Source organism: Camelus bactrianus, chromosome 18 (assembly GCF_048773025.1).
Source record: "Camelus bactrianus isolate YW-2024 breed Bactrian camel chromosome 18, ASM4877302v1, whole genome shotgun sequence".
Lineage (NCBI taxonomy): Eukaryota > Metazoa > Chordata > Mammalia > Artiodactyla > Camelidae > Camelus > Camelus bactrianus.
The window spans coordinates 24080012-24107948 of NC_133556.1; the positions used below are offsets into that span (position 1 = coordinate 24080012).

The 27937-nt window shown below is 38.7% G+C and overlaps 1 protein-coding gene across 5 annotated transcripts in view; it reads left to right on the forward strand.

The window, feature by feature from the left end:
* The first annotated feature begins 283 nt into the window (after positions 1-283).
* Positions 284-27937, forward strand: part of LOC141573914 (ankyrin repeat domain-containing protein 26-like) — a 64308-nt gene continuing 36654 nt past the window's right edge. For 2 of the 5 annotated variants that reach the window (XR_012500365.1, XR_012500364.1), the window contains exons 1-11: positions 285-444; positions 9875-9980; positions 14667-14781; positions 14944-15117; positions 18497-18603; positions 19916-21583; positions 23669-23821; positions 24434-24485; positions 24865-24934; positions 27596-27656; positions 27741-27928. Coding sequence is in view for 1 of the 5 variants with exons in the window: in XM_074346323.1 (XP_074202424.1) it covers positions 23791-23821; positions 24434-24485; positions 24865-24934; positions 27596-27656; positions 27741-27928 (402 nt within the window). In the remaining 4 variants the exon portion in view is untranslated. Of the gene's footprint in view, positions 445-9874; positions 9981-14666; positions 14782-14943; positions 15118-18496; positions 18604-19915; positions 21584-23668; positions 23822-24433; positions 24486-24864; positions 24935-27595; positions 27657-27740; positions 27929-27937 lie in introns of all 5 variants that reach the window. The other 3 variants (XR_012500363.1, XM_074346323.1, XR_012500366.1) reach the window with 2 other exon arrangements.

The window sequence follows — 27937 nt, forward strand, 5'->3', positions numbered from 1 at the left end:
GACTGAGAAATTACTCAGATGGTTGCCCACCTTGAGGATGCCCTCCACCGACTCGCCTAGGCGGCCGCGGGAGGGGGCGGGGCCGGGCACCCGCCCCGGGAAGCCGCGGGAGGGGGCGGGGCCGGGCACCCGCTCCACCCGCCCCGGGAAGCCGCGGGAGGGGGCGGGGCCGGGCGGCTCACGCATGGCTGTTGGGGAGGAGGAGGGGGCGGGGCCGGGGCCGGGCGGCTCCCTTAGAGCCGCTGTGTGGGGGCGGGGCCGGGCGGCTCCGGAAGGGCCTTGGGGGCTTCCGCGGCGTCCAAGGTTGTCGTCCGTTTGTCGTGGGACGGCTACCGTACCGTACTTTCTGGAAGAAGGCAGGCCGCCTCGCTGCGCTGGCGTTTTCACCCTGAGACTCAGCCAGCTCCCCTGGGTCGGGTCACGGTGGAGACAGAGCCGGGCGAGGTGAGTGCGGGGGACCCACGGGCGCCCGTGACCAGCCGGGTGGGCGGCCTCCGCGCGCGGGGTCGTCCCGCCGAGGCCGGGAGCTCAGGGCCGCTTGGCACGAAAGAGCTGGCTGTCTGGTGCCGGAGACAGAGAAGGGCCCAGAAGGCTGTCCTCGAGGTGGTGACTGGAAAGGAGGTAGGAGGCTGGAAAGAGGGGCGTCCCCGGTGAGACACGCCCCAACACAGCGGGACCCTCAGGCGCTCTCAGGTGCTCATTCCCTGAGATAAATTTATCAAATTGAGGGTGAAGACATAGCACAACGTTACAATATATTTACCATTGTTTCGTCACTGAAACGTAGCACGTTCTTTATAAGCGCTATTGATGATGGAACATGTCTCTTTTCATGAAATATATGTATATGTAATTTCAACAAATAATTACAAAATCCTAAAATGTAGCTAGCTGCCACACAAGACAGCAAAAGGATGGCACAGTCCATAAAAACTAAAGACGAAAAAAATTTAAAATACAACTGGAAATTTTAAATTTATGTTCAGTATCTCAATATTTGAGGACATTTATGAGAGTAGAAGACAGTGATTGGTTATTGGAACTATAATTTGTAGCCTTGATAGAACTGACAGAGTATTTAAAAATATCAAATCTTTGCTGAATCGTTTATTTTCTATTATTTTTGAAGCTCTCTCTCCGGGCACTGATACCGAAGGATAAAGAAACAGTTCAAATGACAGCCACTTCACAAGGCTTTGTAAAACTCGTGAAAAATACATTTCAAAAGAAAAAAAAACTCAAGTTATCCCGGAAGTAAATGCTAGTGGGTTCTGTTAATTATTTTTGTTTCCTCATCTGAGAAGTTTGGGAAGGGAGCGTGAATTGAAATGGGTTGCTAGTTTTGGTTATAATTCAAGGGGCTTTATAATAAAAATTAAATGGGATTAGAATTTTTAAATATAACCGAAAAGGCTCTAAAGCAAATGTTTGTGTTACTAAAATAGAAACTTAAAAATGATTACTAGTAACTACTTCTGATATTCAGAATTCAAATACTTTTTTCCCTTGTATCCTCCCATCTTTCTAACCTGAAATGAATAAAGTATTTTGAGATTTTATGCATGTATGTTAAATATATTCATATACAACTTTGGTATTTGATCAGTAAAATTTTTAGAATGTCACCATATGTATCACATAGAAACATACAAATTTTTGATTGAATGTATTTTCTACTAGAAGTTAATGAAAGCTTTAAGATTCTCATTCCCAGGGCTGTAATAAAGCAGGAAATTTAGTCCCACAGTATTAAAAAAGGACATCAACTTGATTAATTCGTTTTATAAAATGAAAGTATCTGAGATTACATATCTTTTGAGTTGAATTTTTATTTCAACTCCTGTTGTGTATTTTTATTTATTAAATAGCCTTAACTCTCAGGCTCTTTGGTTTGTAATCTTGTTTAATGATCTTACAACTATGTCTTTATTAATTACTGTTTGAAAGTCTAAAATGAGTGAAAAAGGAACCAATTATTCTATTTTCAATGGTAACCTATTATATGTATGTGTTTGTGTGTGTGTGTGTATAGCAAATGCCTAGTAGATTAGAATTTAAACTCATCCTAACTATTGATGAAAGTTGTGTTCCATTCCTTGTAATGTTGGCTTTGTTTGGTGTGAAAAGTACTAAGACAGCAGATTCTCAAGCTGTAACATACCAGCAAGAGAGAACAACCTTTGAAATAGTTTTCAGAAGCCAGAAAGAACACCTACATAACCTTGCACCGTGTACCTGGCTTGCATATCAAGCACTGAGTGAAGATTTGATTCCTGCTGTTTCAGTTGTCCTACAGTAACAGCCCCTGCCTGCAGTAATAGCCCTTGCCACTGTTAATATAAAAAAGACTTCCAAAATGCATCTCTCTGAGCTATATAGTCTCACAACAGAAATAACTTTTTAAAAGTTAGAGTAGATGTTCTTTCTCATGGTGGTTTTCTAAGACCAGATTATATACCTTTGTGGTTTAAATTAATGAGTTTCAGAGTACTTTGTATTTTGGGAAGTGACAATATTTTACAAGTGCCCACCATGTGGAACAAGGTGATCAAAATGAATTAAGATGGTTGGGTGTTAGAAAAATCATGGTAGTATTTTCTCACTTTTTTCTAGTTTTATCCAGATATAATTGGTATATAACACTATAAATTTAAGGTGCATAGCAGAATGATTTGATATATGTATATATTGCTGGATGATTACCACAGTTCGTTTTGTTACCATCCATCACCTCACATAGTTACAGATTTTTTTCTTGTGATGAGAACTTTAAGATACGCTCTCCTAGCAAATTTCAAATATACAACACAGTATTAACAGCATCCTCCAAACATTTCAACTTGTTTTAATGTGAAATATAACTCATGTGTAACCATGAGATATGTAGATAAATATGGATACAGATGTAGTTCTAGATACAAATACAGATATAGAATCAAGGTTTCTTTTAGAATTCAGAAGCCTCTCCATATATTCTAAGAATAGCAAAGGTCAGAGTAGCCAGCAGAACGAAGACAGATGTTCTCGACAAATCTGTAGAAAGTTGCTGCAATTTATAAGAATATGTAGGCAGTCCTCACAAACTTCCTTGTTTTGGCCACAAAAGTGAGCAGTTTTCTAGGTAGCCAGCTCTGCCATTCATATCTGTAACTGCCTCAGGAACCCCTTCTTCCCTCCTGAGAGACACGTTTTGTGATGCCACTTCTCACTGACAAAATTTAGAAGAGAATAATGTGATGGTGAACTGCCCAGAGACTATCCAGGACAGACACACATACACAGAGTACTGCAAAATAGAAACTGCTGAGCAGTAAATTAAAAAGCAGTCAGCAGTGTATCACTCAGATAAAAAATAAGTTGCAGTTGCATTTCCAGCATCCATGAAGATCCTCTCATGATCCCTCGTAACTATTCTCTTCCCAACCAAGAGGTAATCATAAGGAAGAGTTATATAGTAATCGCTTCCTTAACATTCCTTTATTGTTTTGCCGATAGAAGAATTCTTAAATACGATAGTTTAAATTATCAAATTTGATCATTATATAAATGGAGTCTTAAAGTATATGTTAATATCTTGCTTTCATGTACTTTTTTTATTTAAACATTTTTTATTGAGTTACAGTCATTTTACAATGTTGTGTCAAATTCCAGTGTAGAATTTGAATATACATGAACATACATACATTCATTGTCACATTCTCTTTCACTGTGAGCCACCACATGATTGTGTATATATTTCCCTGTGCTACACAGTACAATCTTATTTATCAGTTCTACATTTTGAAATCTGTCTGTCCCTTCCCACCCCCCGCCCCCCTGGCAACCACAAGTTTGTATTCTATGTCTATGAGTCTGTTTCTGTTTTGTATTTATGTTTGTTTGTTTTATTTTTAGATTCCGCGTATGAGTGATCTCATATGGTATTTTTCTTTGTCTTTCTGGCTTACTTCACTCAGAATGACATTCTCCAGGAACATCCATGTTGCTGCAAATGGCGTTAAGTTGTTTTTTTTGTTTTTTTTTTGTTTTTTTTTTTTTTTATGGCTGAATAGCATTCCATTGTATAAATATACCACATCTTCTTTATCGAGTCATCTGTTGATGGACATTTAGGCTGTTTCCATGTCTTGGCTATGCTTTCATTTACTAAATAATGCTTTTGTGAAATTCATTCATGTTGCTTTATATAACAGGTATCTGTTCATTTTTTTCCTAATTTCATTGTGTGATAAAACACATTTACCAACTTGACCACTTTTAACTGTTCAATTCTTCAGATAAGCTCTCTGCTCCTTTTTCTCTCTTCGTCTTCCCTTTTTGGGTTTCCCATACTATGTATATTGTTCCATTTGATAGTGTCCCATAAATCCCTTAGGCTCTTTTCATTTTTCTTTATTATTATTTTTTGCTCCTCTGAGTTGATAATTTCAAACGATCTATCTCCAAATCCACTATTTTCTCTTCTATTTGATGAAGTCTGCTGTTGAACACCTTTAATACATTTTTCAATTCGTTTATTGTATTTTACAGCTCCAGAGTTTTTCTCTTATTATTTGCATCTCTTTATGATATTCTCATTTTGTTCATAAATCATTTCCTAATTTTGCTTATTTGTCTACATTTTTCTTTTGGTTTTTGAGTAAACTTAAGGCGGTGTTTTCAAGTCTTTGTCTAGTTGGTTAGAAGTCTGAATTGCTCTAGGGTTAGTTTCTGGATATTTATTTTGTTCCTTTGAATGGGCTGTTTCCCTGTTTCTTTATGTACCTGTGATTTTTACTGAGATTTGGGAATTTGGAAAAGCAGCCATTTCTCCAGTTTTTATGGAATAGCTCTGTGTAGAGGAAGACCTTCACTAATCAGCTCAGTTCAAAGGCTCCAGGTCCTTTCATATCTTTTCCAGGAATGATGCATCTTCTCTGGGCCTTTGCTTTTTTTTTTTTTTTTTTTTTAAAGTTCCCCATCTATACAGCTGCTTTTAAGGGTCTCATCCCTGATTTCTCCTGGTCATCTTAGATTTCTATTTTATTTCTCTGCCCATAAGCTCATGCCCCAAGGTTCCAGTGGGACTGCAGACTACATGTATCTCCAGCATGTCACAGTACCCTCCACTGCTTTCAGCAGCCTCCAGTCTGATATCTAAACTCTGCCACCACTCTCATCACTGTTCTTGGTCAAGCAAGACAGAAATAACCCCCTCAACCAACCCCTAGAATGTGGCAAGAAGGTTTCATCCTTGTCTTTCTGTCCAAGGTAGGAGCTGAGAATTGAGCTGTTCCCTCCAGATCGCACAGAGATGTAACATGAAGGAGGTGGGGCAAGGGTGAGCAGAATGCCACAAATTTCCTGCCGGTTTGAATGCAGCTGCTTCTTTGTGGGGTGTTCCTAACCATTTTCTAGAGCTCTCAGAAAGCTGTTTTGGGCCATAAATTGTTATTTGTTCAGTGCCATTTGGCTGACCTTGGATCTGTACTGTTTTTGTTCAAATATATTTAAAATATGTTTTTACAATTGTTCTTATATATCTGATAATTTTATATCTTGTCTTAAATGGAACTTTTCAAAGGTTCTTTTATCCTGCTTATTCCTTCATTTAGAAATGCAGCTTTTATCCTAATTTTCACTTTAATTTTGCTAAACTTATTAATTGCAATAATTTTTGTACAGAGTTTTTGAAGGGGTATTTCTACCTTCAAACTGAGAACATCTCTAAGTAGTAAAGTTTTTTTTCTCCCTTTTTATTCCTTACACATTCTTTCTTGTATCTTTTATGCTATACAGATTGTGACTACTTTTAAATTTTTAATGAGAAATAGTTATATGGATCCTTGAATGGTATATCATCTCAAAGATAAAGCTTTCAACATTTTACCATAAAGTATGATGCTTGCTCTAAGTTTTTTTATATTTAACACTAATTATATAAGCAAAATCCTCTATATTTCCCTTTTTGGTATAACATGAAAGGTGTTCAATTTTAAAAATAACTTACATGTATCTCTGAGGAATGTGTTTCTTCTTTATCCTAATACTATAGTAAATTACCTTTCATTTCTTGAATATGTCAACTTGGTTTTGAGGTATTATACCTTTAGTACATTTAAAATTTTATTTTACACTTAAAACTAGCTTATTACTTTCCTTTCTTACAAAGTTAATGTCAGGATTTTGTATCAAGATTCTGTTTGACCTCATAAAACAAGTAGTTTCTCACTTATGTACTGTACCCTGTAAGTCTGATGCATTTTATGCCTTAGTTCAGAATGTGTTATTGGAATAACTTCCTTAAACTTTGCAGTTTTGGTCAAGAATTCTCTGTGCCTTTTTCTCTGAGCCAAAGCAGGGTCATATTCAAGGCATCCCACGACATCCACGATACACTCGTCAGAGAACATTACCGCAGAGTTGCTTTACTTAGGAGTAGGATTCCTCTAGTAATTTAATACAAATGGTGTAAGCCTTCAGTGTTTTCTAGGTTCTCACAAGCTTGGAACAGTAGTTGTTTAATATAGCCTTCATTTTCCAAGGCCAGATCCAGCTTTTCCCTATGGATATGTGAGGAGAGAACTGAGGTCACTAAGTCAGCAATCTCTTCAAGTTTATTTGAGTTCACATGTGGGCAGGTCAATCAGATGACTTGTTTCAGGCATTTCTTCAAATCATTCTTCTGGTTCATCAGTGAGGTCCTGTGTGGCTTCACTGGTTGATTCTTACCTTGAACCTGACAAATTTTTTTCCGAGATCTCATCACAGCCCGCTTTTTCCTGAAAACTTATTGCCAGATCATAGTTTTCAGCTTCTGACCAAACAGTTAATGGATCCTGTTGTCTCTGATGTGCAGTGTTTGGATTTATCTTTGATTCCAAAAGCAGTGATCCATTGGACTCTGCCGGGTCCAGCAGCGACATCCCCTTGAGCTCCTCCACGGAAGTGGAGGAGACGTGCCCGGGGCCTGGGTCTTCGCACTGCCGATCGTCGTCAGGGTGTGGACCTCCGCTCTCCGCGCGTGTGCGACGTGGCGGCTGCTGTGCCCGCGGCTGCAGCCGCCGCCTCCCCGCTCAGCCTGGAGAGACGGTAGCGGCGGCCGCTCCGGAGACGCCCGAGATCACCGTGGCTCCCAAGGCTCAGCCGCGGGAAGGGGCAACGGGAACCAACCGAGACCTTTCAGCCCGACGTCCCGGTCACCCCTCGCTTCGCCCCTGCACACGCCCACCCTCCCCGCCCTTTGCCCCCGGAGCTCGCTCTGTTGCCGCCGCCGCCGCCGCCGCCGCCGCCGCCGCCGCCGCCGCCGCCGCCGCCGCCGCCGCCGCCGCCGCCGCCGCCGCCGCCAGTCCGTTGTCTTGTGACCCGACCCCTGTCTCCTCCTTTCTCCTTTCCTCTCGTGTTCCCGTTGAATAAAAAGATACCGCAGCTTCATTACACATACTACCTTTCAATACGTGTATGCACTATAATTATTTTCACAAATATTCTGATTCCTTTTACCCCACCTTCTAAATCAGAGAATGTTTTAAAAGTGAAAAAATAATAGAATACATGTCTTTTAAATTCTACCCTTAACCATTTCATGTGGTAACTACAGTTTTAAAAACAGATGTTTTGATATGAGTCATACTCATTTTGGCTTTGTTTCCAAATAATCACATTAAAATTTTTTTTCACAGATATATTCGTAAGTGAATAATGTATGCTTTGTAGGAAATATAGTAAGTTTGAATCCACTTATCTCACTATGCTGAAGAATTTATTATTCAGTATCAATTTAATTAAAACTCACAATGTTGATTTAAGTCACAAAGTAGGGATTTAAATTAGATGCTGTCATAAATTGCAAGATAATTTCCCTTCAGTCAACATTTGCTGTTTTTAAATCACTTTTTCATTTCATAAATGGAGATATTTATCACAAATACCTTTTAATAAGTAATTCTCTGCAAATAGAATACACACATATATATATCTGTATTTGTATCTGTATCTATATGTATCTGTAGTTAGATATTACTCCTGCAAAGTGACATCCCACTACCAAGAAAAAAGACCTCAAAAATATTTTTTATAGTCAAAAAGAATATACTCTCTCATATCTGTTAAACTCAATATGTGTCTTGCCATTTTAATAGGAAAATAAGATAATTAAAATAATCTCATTTTGTGAGTTCCTTTTCTATTCCCTTGGCAATGAGACCAAAATAGTTAAAATGTGTTTTTTGGAGGAAAGACTATAAATATTATTTTAAATGAAATCTCAATATTTTAAGTACATCCAGGACTGTTCTAGTTGAGGAGATTAGTTCATCATAGTTGTACATGTTCATTTTCCTACACAATTTTTTAAAGACATCTGATTAGAATTTACTCAGCATAAATTACTTGTTCTCATTACTTGCTACTTTTGGTGGCTGACGTATCTCAGTAAATCAACAGTTATGTAGCTTTAAAAATTCTAATGTTCTGATTGCATGTAAATGATTAATATATTCTGATTTATCTACAATATTTAGATTAAAATATCTTGATTAGATACTTCTTATTAAAATAATACCAGGACTGTTAATAAGAATGCTTAAGTAAATGCACTTGGAGAGCATGCTCACTGATGTTTAAAAAGGATGTTTCCTAATATAAATGCAAATAGCAGACAGTTTTAAATGCCTTTGTGAAAAGCAATATTAATAATCTGAGATTTAATTTTTTACTTGTTATCTTTTATGATCATACTTTTGAGAATACAGAATTAATTTGAGAAAGCAAGAGGCAATACAAGTGTAAAGTGTGAGTTGTTTTACTGTTTTTAGTTTTATCTAAAAAATATATTGTTTTAGTCTTTACATTTTATTACGTATTAACCAAACATCTTGGAAAATCAGGAGAGGATAAAAATCCTTATATAATATTTTTGTGGTAGTATGAAATATTACCTGACCAAATGTGAATTATGTATTAGAATTTATTTTTAATAATTCTAGCTTTTAAACCTTTGTTTAGCTTACAAACAATTCATTTTAACCGCCCAGTCAAGACTTTTCCCTAGAAGTAATGCTGGAAATAATCAAGACATACAAGCTTAGGTTTGTTTTCAGAGATGTCCTTCAGAGTGTTATTTATGAGAATGAAGATTCTAGAGGAAAAAAACTAATAGTCAATAACATAGAAATGTTTTACTTAAGTGTTGCATATATGAATCACATACCAAGTAAGAATCAAATTTTGGTTAATAGTGGTAAGTGAAATGTTAATGACACAAGTCAGATGAAGTTCAGAAGTACAGGCCTATATATAAGCCTGCTTATTCTTAGTTACATGAGTATAAATCTCTGTCCATAAGCATAAGCAAACGTACACATACACATGTATGTATACATACACACACGTACACGTTGATGAAAATAAATCTTGGAAAGAATTATGCAAATTATTAATAGAATTAAGGTTGTTTTTCAAATTAAATATAACGTCCAAACATAGTAAATACTCATAGCCATTGAGTTCTACAGTGCTCATAAAGTTATCCCATCCTCCCTACACTTGCAGCTCAGTTTACCGATACTGGCAAAGTATACATCAAAAATGTTCACCGTTTTAAATTCAGGTAATACACAGTAATAGTATTAACCTATAAATTGAGGTTAAAGAAACATTGTTAAATATTAAAATATAGTAAGACTTATGTGGTAGAATGTTTTAATTTGAATGTATTTATTGCTTGGATTCAGTGGGAAAAAATTATAGGGCTAACCCATCAGAAATTAATTGATGAATAAATTCACAGAAGAGTACTTATAAAGAATAGATGAACTGAGGTACAAATGAAAGTTTTGGCCTTGGTGGGGAGAAATGATTCTAAGAATAGACTTTGTGACTTTTGTGCTTGAAGGTATACATTGGACTAGAGGATAGAATGCATAGCTTCTCTTCAACGTATAATGAAGCGCTGTGGAAAAGTGTGGACTTCCTGAATTATGCAGACGGTGTCACATAAGGTAAATAAAAAAAAATACATGCTTATACTTAAGTATTTGTAATAGATAAAGATTTCATATATCTACATATTATACATTTTATACTTTTCCAGTTTGCATCTTATTTTCAGTTCGTATCTTATTTTGTTATTTGCTTGATCCAAACTAAGGTATCTGAAACTGTGGATATATATAAATTAGTATCATATTTGAACATAACATTATTAGCAAAAGAGTAGAGGAAGTCATAGGAATAGTTTTGTGAAGAAGATTGAAGATTACAGGAGATTATTTTCTATTTCCACTAATTCTTTCTTTTAAAGGTACACACACACACACAAGACTGAATACATAAAATGTGCTGAGAAAATTCCTAAACTGGTATCAAAAAGAAAGTTTTCCACAAACACACTACTCCTGTATCTCAATCCTTCACTTTGATGACTTTATGCTCATTTAGTCATCTCTTTTTTTAACAGTCACTTTTAGTAAACATTTGCTTGTTTTTGAGAAACTGTCTTGAGGGAGCTCAGCTGTTGGATTTAGAAGAAAATCAAAGCTTCTGTTATAAATATGTTCTCAGAATACAAGTACTATAATACTAGTATATTACAAAGTATTCTATTCAAAGAAAACTGTGTTTAAGATTTAAAGGAAAGTATGATGACAGTGATTCAAAAAATTAATGATAACAGCAAGAGGTAAAAATTACATTAAGAGAAAACAAATGAAGATTTTAAAATTGAAACATTCAATAACTAAAATTAAAAACTCACTGTTGGGACTCAACAACACATTAGAGGTGGCAGAAGGAACAATTAGTAAAGTTGAAAACAGGTCAAAAGAGATTATCCAGTCTGACAGACAGCAAAAAATTAAGATAGTTTCTCATAGAACTGTGGTACACCAGTAAGCATGGCAACACACACAAACCTGGCAGACCAGAAGAGAGAGAGAAATACAAAAAAAAATTAGAAGACATAATGCCTGAAAACTTTTTAAATTCAAAGAAAACGTTAATCTGCACACCTAAGTTCAACAAACATTACAGAGAACAAACATAAGAGATTCACAACTAGACAGCACAGACAGTTGAAAGACAAGGAGAAAATCTTAAAAGCAACGAGCAAAAGAATTCATTCTGTGCAGCAAACCATGAGATTAGCAACTGACTCCTTATCAGACACGTTACAGAACTCCTTTAAGGCCTCATATTAGTAAATAGTAAAGCAAGTGTACGTATTTTGTGGCCTTCATTTAGGATAGATAAATACCACTTTTCTGGTGTTCAGTCAACACCCAAAATGCCTTACTTTATTGGTCTTTGGAACCAAGTGTATGTAAGAAGTCTGGCTTGCCTGGATCTGGATGTGAGCCAAAGCTTGAAGAAATACAGACAAGGGTTAAGTGAGAATACCAAGGTTGGTAACCTGAAGAAAATCATACACACAATTTGGCTGAAAATGTAGCTGGTGAGCCAGAGTACCAGAGCGTGGAAGAAATAGGCAGGCAGAAACCTAGTTCAGTGATCAGATGAATGCAGATCGCCTGGAAAGACTTGGGAGTAGCATAAATGGCCCATGAATAGATATTTTTTCACTAAAGCATGATGCACAGCACAGCATGTACATAAGCTGACTCGTTTCAGTTATCAGAGCTGTAGTGACAACACAAGGACCTACTCCTTTAACAGTAAATAAAGGGGAATCTACCTACAAGACTGGAGTATCAGCACAATGTGCAGAAGAATAGGAGGGCAAAATACATATAATTTTCAAAAGACTGGGATGTGCTACAGTGTTATTAAATATCATGGAAAAGCTAAGAAGTGTGAACTATCTTTACAGGGTCACTATCAAGAAAGCGGTCAAAGTACTAGGAAAATAATCCATAATTTAAAGAGAAAGTTTTGAGAATTTTGAGAGTAGTGAGCAAATGTATACCAAGAGTAGGGCAGGAACATGAGAGGGCAGGCCCAGGAGAGGGCAGGTACAGGAGAGGGCCGGCCCAGGAGAGGGCCGGCCCAGGAGAAGTCCTATTAGACTTCCAAGAGATGACGTTGAGGGGCAGTGGGTATTTGAGTCTGGAATACAGGAGGGAGGTCTGGATTGGAAATGGCAGTTTGGAAGTTAGCAACTTGTAGAGAATACATAAAGCCCTAAGGCTGTTGGGGGCGGCAGCAGAAAGTAGTAGAGGCCAGAAGACTGAGCCTCAGGGGTGCTGTGTGCCAGCACTCAGGGGCTGGGACTGAGAAGACCGGCCAGGGCCGTGGGAGGAAACCAGAGCAGCCTGAGACCCGGGAAGCCCCGTGAGGAAAGGGCTTGAGGAAGTTGGGGAGAGCAGCGGTGGGGAGAGCAGCGGTGGGAAGTGTGGCTGCCGGGCCGTGCGAGGAGAGGACAGAGCTCCCCGTGCAGTCAGCCCCTGGTGGGTGGTGGGTGACCCTGTCGTGAGCAGTTGCAGTGAGTGGACACGCTTGCTTGGTTGGAAAATGAGAGAAATCAGAGGAAGCGAATGGGAACAGCTCCTTTGCAGGGGCAGGAGGCGTGTGTGCCGGAGAGCAGAGAGATGGGGCCGCAGCTGGAGGGTGAACGCATCATTGTTTCTGAAGATGAGGGAAATAACAGTGTATGCTAATAGAAAAGATAGGTTAAAAGGGTAAATTAGTAACACCACATTCACTTAGGTCAGGGGAGTTGCAGGTGAGGGCAGGTGTGGGCACAGAAATGCCCCTGAGAGAGTCAGCTTCAAAACACTTGCCAGGTCCAGTCCACTCAAAACCAGCTCCCAGGAGTGTCAGCCACTTAGGAACTCTACCGCCCCCTGCAGTTTTGATCCTGGCAGGGCCAGAAGCCATAATTAGCCAGCTGAGGGAGGAAGGATGGAGTTAGGCAGGAAGAGGAGGCCTGCCCTGCCTTCCACCCCTCCTGCAAGTGGTCAGCCAGCAGCATGGCCTCGCTGAGTAACTGACGTGGTGTTTCCATAGTTACGTGATTAAAAAGTTCTCAAATGTTATACCATGCTCCCAAATAAACCTTGGATTGATTCAAGATTTAATTGGTGGAAATAAAAGCAAAGAATAAAATAAAGTGAAGAAAGCGTGTAAACATAAGGCTGAGCCACAGAGCAGGGTCAGCAGGCATGCGGAAACACGTTTTCATTTCGTCTGGAGAGGTGTATTGGTTTCTGAAGTTTGTACTTAATGATACATATTGCCACAGTGTCTGAAACCATGAAAACAGCTTTCTGCTGTTTGCATCTGCTAAATTCCCTGGAGACTGGCTGGGGCCCAGAGGGATGGGGAAAGGAATAAACTGAGGGATAAGGAGATTTAGAGATTTTTGGTGGGGAGCTCTCTGGGGGACTAGGCCTTCAGCATCCTGTGGTTCCACCCCACTCTAACCACAGTTGCATACAAACATGCCTTTCTCAGGGGCAAGCCTCACTTCTGGAAATGTCCCAAAACACTCAGCCACCTAGCACCAACATTTGAAGGGAATCCAAAGTGGCCCACAGGCAACTGCAGAGATTTGAAATGCGTTAGGCTCCCACATGCACACTGGGCACACTGGGCCTCCGGGCCTCTGTGCGCACTCACGGGGACACTGGCTCTGGAGGGACAGTTGAGGGACAGTTGAGGGTCAGTGCTGTTGCTAGGCTACGACTGTTCCGGACTAAACATTCCAAGCCGTTGAGCTTTGCAGCCAAGGTGTGGCAGCGAGACCTCTGTGGCTTTTCTGTAGCGCCAGCGCTGAGATCGGAAGGCGGCAAGAGGCCAGGAGGGAAGTGAGCGGTGTTGGAAGGCGATAAGCCAGATGAAGAAGAGACTCGCTAACTTAGTGAGCTGGGTGGGCTTCAGCACCCATCAGAGAGCACGCAGGGATCGTGAGAAGCCCGTGCCTGGGTATCATGTCGATGTGAGAGAGCTGAAGAAGTTCCACAGAGCCGCATATTTAGGTGACAGGTGTACAGTGGAGGAGCTGCTGACATATAAGAGAAATGTCGTAGACAGCAGAGACAGGAAGAACAGGTAACAGCGGCGGGGCGGGGCGGGGTGGGGCGGGCCTGGGAGGAGCTGCCAACTATGGTTGTAAGACATGAATTTTAAATTGCCTTCCCATGTCAGAGATGTTGAAGTGTGAGACAATGAGCATGTTAGAATCATTGAAGTACAGTGTTCTTTCTCATCCTTGCAGCAGTAAAGTAGATATACGATCATTTTACTTAATTGAAATGTTGTCTTTGTAAAATAGTAACGGTAACAGTTATAATATTACCTAACAATTATTGAGCTATTATTTTGTGCAAGGAACTGCCAGACATTTTGTATAGCTTTTCATTTAAGCATCACAGTGGGGTCCTGTAAGATAGCTACTACTTCATGCCCATTTTGTTGATGAGGAAATTGAGGCACAGACAGGCTAAGTGAGAGCTAATAAGTGACAGTGTTAAAGTAGAAGTGAGACCCAAGTTGAGCTGAATCTCAACGGCATGCCCTTTCTATTCAAACAGGTAGTTCTTCCATTAATGTGGTGAGTAGTAAGAGCTAATAAATATTGTTCTTTCCCCATAGAAAGAACTAAGATAAGACTAAATGTTAGTTTTAAAGGGGTATGAATAGCATGCTGTTGAATGTTTACAATTACATGAGTAACTGTATCTTCGAAGTAGTACGCTCTAATTTCCTAAAGAGTCCTCTCATGTTCGCAGGACTGCCCTACACTTAGCCTGCGCCAGCGGCCAGTCACCAGTGGTGGATCTCCTTACACAGTGGTGGTGTGATCTGAATGCTCGTGACAAGGAAGGCAAGACAGCTCTCATCAAGGTGTGTAGCAGCCAACCGTGTCCACGTGAGATGGATTTGATTTAATTACTTAGAATAAAAATGAATTTATCTGTTTTAAATATAACGAATTGCTGGGACTTGAGGAATGTTAACTTGGAATGCCTAGCACTTACAGTCTGTTTCTTGGTGTGATACCAACAGGCTGTACAATGCCGGAAAGAAGTGTGTGTCACTATCCTGCTGAAACGGGGTGCTGACCCAAATCTTGCGGACGACTGTCAGAACACTGCTCTGCATTACGCCGTCTTGGCTGGAAATACATCAATTGCAGCAGAGCTGCTCCGCTATGATGCAAATATTGAGGCGATAAACAAGGTATAGCTCAACTGACTTTATTTACAAGATATTTGAAATACAGGGTCTTTTCTAGCTACAGGTGTTTTATTTATAGTAATATGTATACTGAATACAATACATCAGGCCCTGTTACCATGGAACCAACTCCAAAGCCAAGGCCAGAGGCTAGAGGTAGTGCCCGCAGAAAGGGCAGAGCTCTGTCTCCCAGCCACACTTGTACCCCAGAAGGAACAGCTTCCCATTAGGAAGTGCCTGGGAGTGGGTGGTAGGCTCAGAGCCTACAGAAGATGAAGGCTTGCGGGGAGTGAAGTGATGGCAAGGGCAGGCTGCCTGCCTGGGGATGGGTGGGAGGAGGAAGGAACCCAGTACCCAGCAGGGGGAGCTGGGTGACTGCACCTGGGCAGGGGAGGCAGCAAGCCACAGGCCCTGAGCACCCCAGGATCCCAGGTTCTAGAACCTGGGCAAGTGAGGTCAGGTCATGTTTGACAGCCAGCAGGGGCATTCATTTGTGCTGGTGGCCACATGGCCCTCCGTGTACACCTTCACCTTGGGGTCTTCCATGCTCAGCCTGGTGTAGCTCCCCTGCGGGGCTGTGGCTGTAGGTGGGGAGCAAGTGATGGCGAAACTGGTCCTCCTGCTTTTTCTCCTGGCTCTCCCCTGAAGATTTTGATTGAATAAATGTACTCAGGTCTAGACGCAGGTATTTCAAAATACTTCCCCGAGATTCTGATACAACCCTTGGTTAAGAACTATTGAATGGATACGTGTAATGCATGTAAATTCACAGATCTCAAAAATAAGACATCTCTGGAAGAGCGGGGGTTTGATAGATGCTGCTTCTTTCAGTGCTCTCCTTTGCAGCCATGTTAGCCTGACTTTTACCCGTCTCTTCCTTTGTGACTGAGGAGTTTATTGGCAATATTACTGGCAGTATCTATTGCCTTGAAGAATAGCTCCTTTTCCTTTCTAACCACTGATCATTCAGTGGCACTCAGACAGTCTTAGAAACTTGCTTGTGGTGAGTGATTCAATAAGTAGAGTCGGATCCTTTAAAGATTTTGCACCTTTTGTTCCCATCCAGGTCATTAGGTCAGCAGGGTTTTTCTGATTGCAGTAATAGGAAATCATGAGCCTTCTTTTGGTTAAAGCTGTGTGACGGACTCTTGCAACCTATCTGTTAGATTCACTGAGCCCTAGCATAATCAACATGACAGTTTTTTTTAAATTAAAGTCTAATTGACTTACAGTGTTGTGATAGTTTCTGGTGTACAGCAAAGTGATTCAGTTATACATATATATATATTCTTATTCAGTTATATATACATTCTTAGTTACATATATATTCTCATTCATTGTATATACTTATTCAGTTATATATATTCTTACTCAGTTATATATATTCTTATTCAGTTATATATACATTCTTAGATAGATATATATGTACACACACACACACACACATTCTTTTCCATTATGGTTTATTACAGGATATTGAGTATAGTTCCCTGTAGTATATACAGTAGGACCTTGTTGTTGATTTATTTTATATGTAGTAATTTGTATCTGCTAGTCCAAAACTGCTAATTTATTCCTCTCCCACCCCCTTTCCCCTTTGGTAACCATCAGTTTGTTTTCTATGTCTGTGAGTCTATTTCTGTTTTGTAAATAAGTTCATTTGTATCGTATTTTAGAATCCACATATTAAGTGATATCCTATGGGATTTCTCTTTCACTTTCTGACTTACCTCACTCAGTATGATGATGTCTAGGTCCTTCCATGTTGCTGCAAATGGCATTCTTTCATTCTTTTTTATGGCTGAGTTGTATTGCATTATATATAAGTATACCGTGCAAGATGGTAGTTTTAAACATCAAGACCCATGACATTAGTAACAAATTGGAATTTTTCTAATAATTTAGTTTCAGCCATCTCATGAATTAATTATCCATTTGATTAACAATTGGGGAGAATTAGATACAGGTAGGTTGTAGTTGTAGTAGGCATTGGAAAAATTCTTGAAGCAGGTATTATGAGCCTTTCTAAAACTGTATTTATCTTACAATATTTTTTTTAATTGAGGTATAGTTGATGTACTATATTATATGTTACAGGTATATAGCTGAGTGTTTCACAAATTTTTAAGGGCTATGCTCCACTTATGGTTATTATAAACTATTGGCTCTTCTCCCCAGGTTGTGCAATACATCCTTGTACCTTATTTTATGCCTGATTGTTTATACCTCTTAATCCTTAATCCTAATTATCCATTTGATTAACAATCAGGGAGAATTCGATACAGATAGATTGTAGTTTTAGTAGGCATTGGAAAAATTCTTGAAGTGGGTATTATGAGTCTTAATCACAATTTTTATTACATGTTAGGGCCCAGTGTTTTTGTGTGTAAGACATATGATTCTAAAGAAAGGCAAGGTTTTATATACAAATACTTGATTTATACCCAACTGTTTGGAAACACAGCAAACATAAAAACACAAGTGGGCTATAGACTAAACATGCCTGGGTATGTTCAGTTTGTCTCCACACATTGAGTCAACATTTAAAATTTAGGAGACTTGTGCAGAAATCTACACTTCAGAACTTCTCCTAAAGAATCAAATCTGGTCCCCCTTGAGCCCAGGCCTATGTGGTCTGCTGTGCAGAGGTGGCCCCTTCTCGGTGGGGCGTGTGTTCTCCAGTTTGCTGTCCTCACTTGTGACCTTCACTTACTCGGGCCACCTGTGTTGCCTCTGTAAGCATTTGAATTTCCAATTCCTGTTGTATATTTTCATAAATATTTCAAGATTTTAAAGACAGTCTATATTAATTTATAGTCTACTTCATATTTTATAATAATCCCTTAAGAGTGGGATGGAATTTTTCTAATTAGAATTTTTAAGTTGGTTTCAGAAAAACTTTTTCTTTACATGCAAATAATCATATTCCCACTGGAATGTCTGCAAGCTTTATGAGATTAGTCATAGTTGTAATTGGATAGGTTATGCATGTTGCAGACAGTATGGTATCTTTCTCCTCAGCGTGGCTCCTTAGAAATGTAGTTGATTCAGTAGCTAAATGGTTCTCTCTGGAGCAGTGTTTAGAGTGTCGGGAGTAGTAGTTGAGCAGTAAGGTAACTAGAGAATGCCTGACACACGCTGCAATAGAAGCGAAGGTTCTTGGAACCAGCAAATGTCTGAAGTGAGTTTCAGAGAATGAAACTTTGGAAGAGGTCCAGGAGGAACCTTTTAAAGAGAAGGAGCACAGAGGGGTGAGGAGGAAGGGGCTACTTTTTATTTACTTTATAGTGTATGTTTAAGTTCAGAGACTTAAGTTTTTAAATTCAGTTTTGAAATTTATATGTAATTTTGTACATTGTCAACTGTTTTTACTATTTTACAGTATAACTTGACACCATTTTTACTCGCCGTCAGGAAGAACAAAGAAGAAATGGTCAAATTTTTGATAGCGAACGGGGCAAATGTACATGCAGTCGACAAGCTGCAAAGGTACAATAGTTTGTTCTCTCTCTCTCTCTCTCTTTCTAATCTTAATGTTGTTCTAGAGTAGTAACAGCCAATCAGAAAGGTTAACCTAATAAGAAGAGGATTAACTTAGAATCAACACATCATCAGTTAGGTAGAAAAGCAATTATTCTGCCTGGTGTGACAAAGAACAGTATGCAGCAGGATTCATCTTCCTTTATGATAGCGACTGATGTCATTTGCATCCTGATTGTTTTGGTCATACGATCTTACAATAGTTCAGGGATTTCATTTTAGTTTTATTAGTATGGACTCTAATTTTAATTTACCTTATGAGACAGTGTTGAGTTTCTTCATTCTTTTATAAGTTGTTTTAACCACTTCTTGGTATATATTTTTTTCTTAAAAGATGCATATTAAACAAAGAGGAGTTTGTTTTGTCTTTTGGATGACTCTGCTTTAAATTACTTTCTTTGAAGGATACTGATGTTATTAGGTTATCACTGAGTGAGTATCACTAAGAGAGTAACTATTACCAGATACTGTGGGCTCATCAGTTTTTATCCTTTTTCATTTCTAGTACATTTTGATGTTTTTATTTTTAATTGATGATGGTAGAAGGAAGAGAAATAGCTTTAATTATTGAATAAACATTCCCTTTAAAGAAGACAAGTCATTGGTGGATGATAAAGAGGAAAGAGCTGGGCTTTAGAGTCAGACGAGGTTGAATTCCCAGCTCTCCTGCTGGTCAGGTGTGTCATGTCCCTGGGGGACATGACTTATTACCAACCAATATGTTTCCTGACACGTAAAGGAGGGTCGTAGTACATCCTTCAAGGGTGGTTGTGCCTAAGAAAGACCATACGTAGACTATTCAGGTTAGTGCTGGGCACATGCTTCTCAGCGTGATTAACTGCAGCCATGACTCTTTTTATTGACATTTTTATTCATATTACTGTTTTCAGCCTGCAAAGAGCTTCTCCTTACCTGACCTCTAGCTGATTTTAAAGTATTGTATTTCAGACGGGGGAAGAAATGGGGAATCCTTTATTTAAATCTTTACCTACTTCAGATAATGACCTCAGCATCCTTTCTTGTCCTTCAGAGGACTTTAAATTAGCAACTTCTACTATGTGCTACCCAAGTAGGACAGGAGGCTTCTTTTTTGTCCCTCCGTTTTGGCCTTGGAGGTAATTTGCAAAGATGAGCACTCGAGCATGTACATGGTCAGTTCTCCAGGGGTGGGCAGGATATTAACTTGGTAAAATAGATCAAACTAACTGTTTAAGTTAAGCTAACTAAGTTCCTAAGAGTGAAGTTGTCTCTTTTATTTTAGATCAGCACTGATGCTTGCTGTACGTCATGACTCACCGGACGTAGTCAAGCTGCTGCTTCAGAGACGTGTTAATGCCGATCTGCTAGATGTACACGGACAGTCTGCTGAACGATATGCGTGTTCTAATGGTTTTAAACAGTAAGTGTTTACATTAAAGTACCAGTTATCTCTAAACTGAGGTTGGAAATGATCTAACTGTGACTTGTTATGTGACAGGTGAGAATTCCTAGTTGGGAGCAGGCACTTTGGGGATGGCAGTGAGACCCTCCACATCATCAGCTGGAAACCAGCAAAAAGCCAGACTAGTGAGATGGAGCAGTGGGCACAGGGTTCTTTATCTCAGAGTTTGTAAGATGTTTATCCTTAGGGTCCTGCTGTTCTCCATTTCATTCCAGTGTAGCCCCAATGCATGGGGTACAAATAATGTCACATATCTGATTTTTCCAACTAGTTGTTTGGGTCTTGAAATGTTTAGTAGAGCAGAAAATCCTGTATTTTCCTTTGGGGACTTTCTTGTATAATCTTCCTCTTGAATTTTCCAAGAACCTAAGGAATTCCCTAAGGCCACAGTGACAATCCTCTCCCACAAGGCATCGGGGCAGGGCGAGGGCATTCTAATCGTTCTCTTGTTTCCCTTGATTCTGTTGCTGCAGCGTTGGTACTAAAACTGGTTTTAACAGGATCTCCTCGGCAGCTGGGTCTGGGGTCTGGATGTTGCTCTCTAAAGACCTTTAACAAAATTTTAAAAGAAGAAAAGGAAAAAGAAACTGGTCCTGCAGTCGGGTCATGATTGACCTCTGCTCCCGGGATGCCTGTGCTGATCCAGTTTCCGCAGTCTTCGTGGCGATGGACACGTAAACTTCAGAGTGACAGCTTGTTTAGTTCTCATACATATGCTTGTATGAGGTCATATATTTATAAATAAGTTTAACTACAAGTTAGATAGTAGCTGAGGTGCCCTGAAGTATAAACCACGAAGAACAGCTAATCACCGTAATTTGTAACATTTTCTGAAAACTGTCACATTTAAATGTTACACCTATGAAAAAAACACACATTGGGTTTTATTTGGGATTCTCCAATAGTTCCAGCATTAAAGTTCAAGAACAAATTATTCCATTCTTCCAGTATTTCTCTGAGCATCGGGGGATACATTATCTCATTAAATCTTCATAATACTCTTATGAGTATTAATAACTAACTGCCTGACAGTAAGATCCCAGTTTTATAAAGGAAGACTGAGCTGAAGAGAAGCACCTTGTCCAGGAACAAATAGCTGTTGGTTATAGAGCTGGGACTTCTGAGTTCGAGATACTTTCCGTATGTCAGGCTCGCTCTAGTTAAGTTGCTGAGCTGTAGTGCCCTCAGTTCATGACTACTTCACCTTACTTTTTTTTCTTTTTTAATTATACATCTTAAATTTAAAAGTGTAGATTGTACAAATTTGAATATATGGGACAATTGAAGTTTTGATACTGCCTGTGATATTGTCTGAAATAACCTAAGAATTTAATATATTTGGTAATTGTTTTTCATATTACTATTCAAGTACTAATACTTATTTATCACATTTTTTTATACATAGCCTTTACCAGCTGATTGTCGACTACAGAGACGGAAAGATTCCAGATACTCCCCCTCAAAATAGCGACCCAGGACAGAGTTCTGGTAATAAGTTACTCTTGTTGGGCCCACCATAGATAAAGAAAGTAAGGTTGAGGAAATTTTGATAATGAAAGAGAAGTGAAAAAGGCCAGTGTGTAAATTTTGTGTATGTTTTCATTTTTTTAATTAATTTTTTCTTAATGGTCTAGTATTCAGAATTATGTAAGAAGTTAATTGTAGGTAATTTAAAATCTGAGACAATATTGTCTGAAAAGAAATTCATTTATTTAATCATGGCCCCTGAAGTCCCATATTATATCTTTGTGTAAGTAAGAAAAATAGGTTTTTAACTTTGTTGCACATTTCCTGTAACAGTATAACAAGTCGGCCTTGTTACAGAGCTGGCTCTTTAATTCTTACAGCAAATGGATTACATTGGGTAAATGAATGCTAGTTATTGCATAGTGATTAGTCTCATTAAAAAGTGATTGTCTTTGAAACTGGGAGCTCAGCAATACCTTCCTGGTGCTGTAAACAAATGGCCAACAATTAGAACTGCACAGCTGGGCCAGTGTGCAGCATACTAGTAAGAGGTTGTTTTTTAAAGGTACCTAGTGATAGGGCAGAAGTCAGGAAAGCAGTGCCTTGTTGAGAAGCACTGGTTACTTTTCACATCATTACACCAACAAGGGCTCTCTCTCACCAATTTCATTCCTCAGAAGTGCAAACAGAATGAAATATGTTGCCTTCATGAGAGTCAGATGTTTTCTTCTTTTTGGGGGATACTTGTCATCAAACTATATTTTGTTAGAACAAGATTTTCTATTGCCATTAGTTAAAGGATTGTCATAATAAATACTCAGCACAACTCAGGACTCAACAAATTGTAAAAAAAAAAAAAAAAGCACAGAAGTGCTTCACATAAAAAAAAAAAAAAAGACGACTGTGTTGCCTAGATGTGACCCCTAGCGTGCTGTTCAGTCTGAACTGTATGAGGGCACCTTTAACTTAGTACACCTTGATCAAGCAAAGAAATTCTGTTGTAGGAAACACAAAGATGGAAAAGACAGAGTTTTGGTCTTCAAGGTGCTCATAATACAATAGAGTTGTCCCTGGTTAATGTCTGTATATTTTTTAAACAGGATTTTCAAAGAAAACATTCCTATCTGTGAATTCATCCACTTAACAGATGACTATCAAGTGTCTTTTAGGTACTAAGCACCACTCTGACGTTACAGAATGCAAACAGGTCAAAAGCACAGTTCCTGGCCTCCAGGAGCTTGTTGCTGTCATCCTCATTTTTATGATTGGCTTTACTTTATTCTGTGCTTACTGTGTCCCAGAGCCCACTAGGACTTTGTAACTGTCTTTATGTATGTTTTATTGGTACTTAATATGTACCAAATACTTTTAAGTCCATGGTAAGGAAAGAAGTTTTTTAAAAATGGGTAGGATGTTAGGTAAGCCATGCAGAGCGAGTAGAAGTTTGCCAGGGAAGGAGGCAGAAGGGCAGTGTTTGGTGGGCGGAACATCTTTGAAGATTACATTTGGCAGAAAGGACAGCGGTGCAAAGGCTAAGATGTGCCAGTGAACTTTGCAGGATCTGTGAGTTTCATTTTGTTGGTGCAGAAAGGATGCTGTAGGAATGGTTGGGAACGAGGTGACTACCTAGCTCAGGCATGCTTCTGAAAGCTTTTCTAGTACTATAGAAAGGAGTAGGTCTGCTGTAGACCTTGGGAAATTTGTCAGAATGCTTTTAGCTGCAAATAATAATAGGAGCCCTAAGTAACAGTGGCTACAGCAACAGGAGTCAGGATTGTTTAGAAGGTTCGGTGATGTCATCAGGATCCCAGATGCTGTCCCTCCTTCAGCTGTGAGGCTGCTGGTGTTTGATGTCGCCCTTCCTGGTCTGCTGATTAGCAGCAGCTCCAAGCATCATCTTCTCACATGACAATATCCGCAGGCGAGGAGGGCTGCTTCTCTCTGCATGTTTTCTGTTAACTAAGAAGAAAACAGAGGTGCTTCCGGTAGACTTCCCCTAGCATCTTATGGGCTGGGCTACATCACATGCTCATTCCTCAAGCAGCCACTGGGAAAAGAAATGCAGTTACTGTGATGACCTTAAAACAATCATTTCTCTTTTTGCAGCTAAGGAGAGTTTACCTTCTTCGCATGCTGGGGCAGAAAATATCCAAGAAAAGTTGCAATTGCCCAGCAAGGACAATGAAGAAGAAGTGGTTGTCGATTTGGGAACCAGCAATGGCAGCTGCATGGATTCAGTGAAGAATGTTGAGCAGAAGAGTAAGAAGATTCGATTTGAGTCTTAGGGTTTCCTGTTATGACATAAAGCGGGGATGCACAAGCTTTTTCTATAAAGGGCCAGAGAGTCAATATTTTAGGCCATGTGATGTCTGTCACGTCCACTCATGTCTGCCATTGCAGTGTGAAAGCAGCCCCAGACCGTATGTGAGCGAATAGGGATGACCGTGCCCAGATAACACGAGGTTGACAAAGCCAAATGGCAGGGTGGGTTTGTCCCATGGGTATCATCCAGAAATACCATGCTATGTAAGCTTGACATTGTCAGTTTATGATACTGATTCTACTAATGGTTATCATTCTTTTGTGAGTCTCATAAAGTTTGGTTGGTATTTTGGTCCTTGTAAACAGCAGTTCACTTTAAAATATCAAATTTGGATAAACACCCTTTTCTTTTTTGATAAATATAAAGGAGGGGAAGTGGTTTTTATGCTTAATTACCTACCAGGAGTATACTCAGTATTCACTCAAGTGTGTAGTCTCCAGGTGTGGTCCCAAAGGAATGCTTTTTAACAAAACATTGGTCTTATACTTTTAATATTCTGTATTTTTCTGTTGCTCATATAAACTCTATTTTACTTTCTTCTTTAATAGAGAGTTTAGTGATTAAGGTTGCACCGAGGTTTGAAGACATCTCTGTAAGCCGGTAGGATTTTATGGATTTTTAAAAATTACATGTTGACTAAGGGAACACAGAGAAAAGAAACAAGGCTTGTTGAGTGTCCTACTCTGCGTTTGACACTGTTTTATGTACTTGGCATTTGTTACCTCATACAGTCACCACAACAGCTTTGCAGAGTAGCTGTGCTGTTATAGCTTACTTCTAGTTAATTAGGCAACTGTAACTTAAGGAGGTTGACTAGTTGACCCATGATTCCATGGTTAACAAGTAGTTGACCTGTGACTTAACCATCAGGCAGCCTGGCTCCCAAATCTGCTTTCTTATCCCTCAGCATAGACTTTTGTGACTTGTTTGTTTAAAGAAATGAACTCACTCATTTTTGATGTGTATTTTTGCTCCAAAGTATTTCACCGAAACATGATGTTGATGATTCACGGCCTCCATCAGATGATGACTTAGATCTTGCTCCCAAGGTAAAGTGTTCTCTTGTGAAATTAATTTTTCTGCTCTGAATTTAGTTTTGTGTAGTATTTACTCTTAAAACTTAGCAGTGTTCTGCCTATCATTGTTTTATGTTTGTATGAGAAAGTTGGTCAGAGTAAACCATTTTATAAAAATGTGGCAGGGTTTTATTTTTTCTTTCTTTCTTTTTTTTTTTTTTTTTTTACTTTGGTAAATACTGAAGATGAGGCTGAAGCAAAATGGACTAGAAAATAGATCACGACAGGAAAATTGTACTGTGAAAAGTCTTCCCACAACAGAGGAAGTGTGAAGCTTGGCCAGGGATAAGGATTCTTTGACTTAAACCACACTGACGGCACTTGTATAATACTCGTGCCTCAGGGATATCTTCAGTGCACACAGCTACTTACTGTGATAATCATGGCCTCTTCCTGGGGCCTTTCAGTTCCAAAACTACGTAGCATGTATCTCCCCCCACCCCGGACACTTTTTATTTTGATATCAGAGAGTTGTGAGGAAAGAGTTTTTTGTTTTTGTTTTTTTTTAACTTTACTTCTATCTCTGGTTCTGCATTAAGACTAAAATAATAGTTGACATTCTAGAAATTTAGAAATTAAAATTCTGTTTCTCAAAATCCATATTATAAAGAAATTCCTCTGTGTTTTCTAAATTATCCCATTATGAGTATATTCAAAACTCTGCATCTAACTGAAGAATACACATTTTCCCTAAAATAACAGCCAGCTTTAAATGTAGGCTCTTAATAACAACCATATGATGGAACCGATTTCAGAATTCTTTTGTATTATAGTTTTAAAAAGTATGTCCAGTCCTCGTGTACCATTTTAAAATTTCAAGTTTCAGACATTTTGTAGTATAGTTATTTACATATTTATCTTATAGCCCCTGCATCAGTATACACCGCTAGAGATTAGGGAACATAATTGTGCATTTCCTGGAGCACCTAGAATAAGGTCTTAAATGTAAGAAGCATTTTAGTATTTTTTGAATGTGAATGCATGAAGAGACATGGAATGCTGCATCATGCTGCAGGTAATATAACATGCACACTCTATCATAATGAAATCTATTTGATGATACAGGTAATATAATATGTGTACTATGTCATAGTGAAATCTATTTGAATTCTAAAAATATGACAAATTTCTATTCCCTTTGTTTAGGTTGTAAAAGTTCAGTTGTTATGAGAGGAAATATGTCATAAATGCCGAGGAAATAGATAAGAAGTATATGATAATTAGGAAAAGGTTACAGTCTGTTTTTCAGTATCCATCAACTGTGAGCTTAGAATTTGAGATGAAAACTTTTTAACCTTCTTTTAGCCCCCTCTCATGTTCCATTAAAGATATGTTTTCAAGCCCTATATTATCCTTAGAATCCTGATTACCAGTTCTTTGTCTAGGTGGAAAGCTGATGTGTTAGGAACTTTCTAAAATTATTTTTCTCTCTCTCTAGTAATAATTGGCAGCATTCAGGTAGTGAGAGATGACCATGTTCAATTGAGTGACTTACAGTGACAAGATTTAACTCTTACAGTAGTATTTACAAACAAACAGTTGTAGAGTAATACAGGTCAGTGTTATTGGGGATATACTATGAACAAAGGCCTTTGTTTTATATATATGTTTTGTACATCATATATTTTGATATTTTTATAAAGTTTGCTGAAGAATAATATATATACTTGCATATATAACTTATATTTTTATATATATAATAAAAAGGTAAAACAGAGGCTTTCACTCATCGTATATCCCTAACAATACTGATACATCCCTGATCTATTATATATAAATGCTGAAATATATATATTTCTCCACATGCCTTGTTATACTTACATTTTTCTTTTTTTCTTGCCCTAAGTTTGTACTTGACTAGTCATGTCTCATTTTTTCTTTTCTTCCTCCTCCCCACTTTTTTTTTTAATGGTTTGCCCCAAACTTAATATTTTTTTTTGCAGAAAACACTTCTTCAGTGTCTGTTCTTTCAGTCCATCTCACTCTGCCTCTGTAAACATATTTAGTGACAGCTTTCTGTTTACTATGTGTGTGGCTTTCACTCATGAGTCATTGCCCCTCAGAATTACTTTTGTTTTTATTCCTCTTTCTTAGAAGTAGCTGAATTTGAACAATCATTTGTCTTCAGCTTTTTGGCAAATGGAATAGAAGTAGCTTATCCTGTTTGCTGTTCTAACTCATCCAAATAAGATACTGCTAAAAAGTAAACTCTCATATTTCCCTCATGAGAGATCATTCACACATACATAAGTCATGCAAGCACATTTCAAAATATAACAGTTACTTTAAATTTCTTAATGTTAGTTTTTTCAATAGGACTCTAAACTATCAGGGATAAGTTTTTGTTCTAGATCATTTTGGTCAAGAATGTCATCTAATGGATACCATAGTGTTGTATAATAATCAATGAGGGGTAAAGAAAGTAACATTTTGGGACCCCGAGGTCATCTCTCATAATCCTCACCCCATGAGAAGATGTAGGTTGGTAAATGACAGACCCAGGACTTGAATCCATATCTGAATGACTCCGAAGCCAGCGCTCTTTGTGTTAGATCATCTAGGAATGGGGAATGTTATAATTACTTTATTCAATTTCATATTTGTTGTTCTTAAAGCTGTTATTTTCTTCTCTAGAAAGTCCGGCATCCAAGATTCGCAAAGCTAATTCAGGCCTGGGGAGAACCCGTGATAAACAGTAAGTTATTTGAAGACTGTCTTTTTGTGTTTTCACTGGTGAGAAATTATAGATAATTTCATCTACCATACCTTGTCGCTACAGCAGAGGCAAAAGATGGTGTTTTGAAACCAGGAACTAGCACCTTCTTTGAGGACAATAATTCTAATAATGAAAATGAAGATGCAGTTAGAACCTTTTCCCAACCATCAAGTGAAGTTTCAGGCTTCTCTCATCCTGCCTCCCCAGCACCAGAACCTCTCACGTCTTCAGCAGTCCTTGGTGTTACAGAGGTAAGTCGT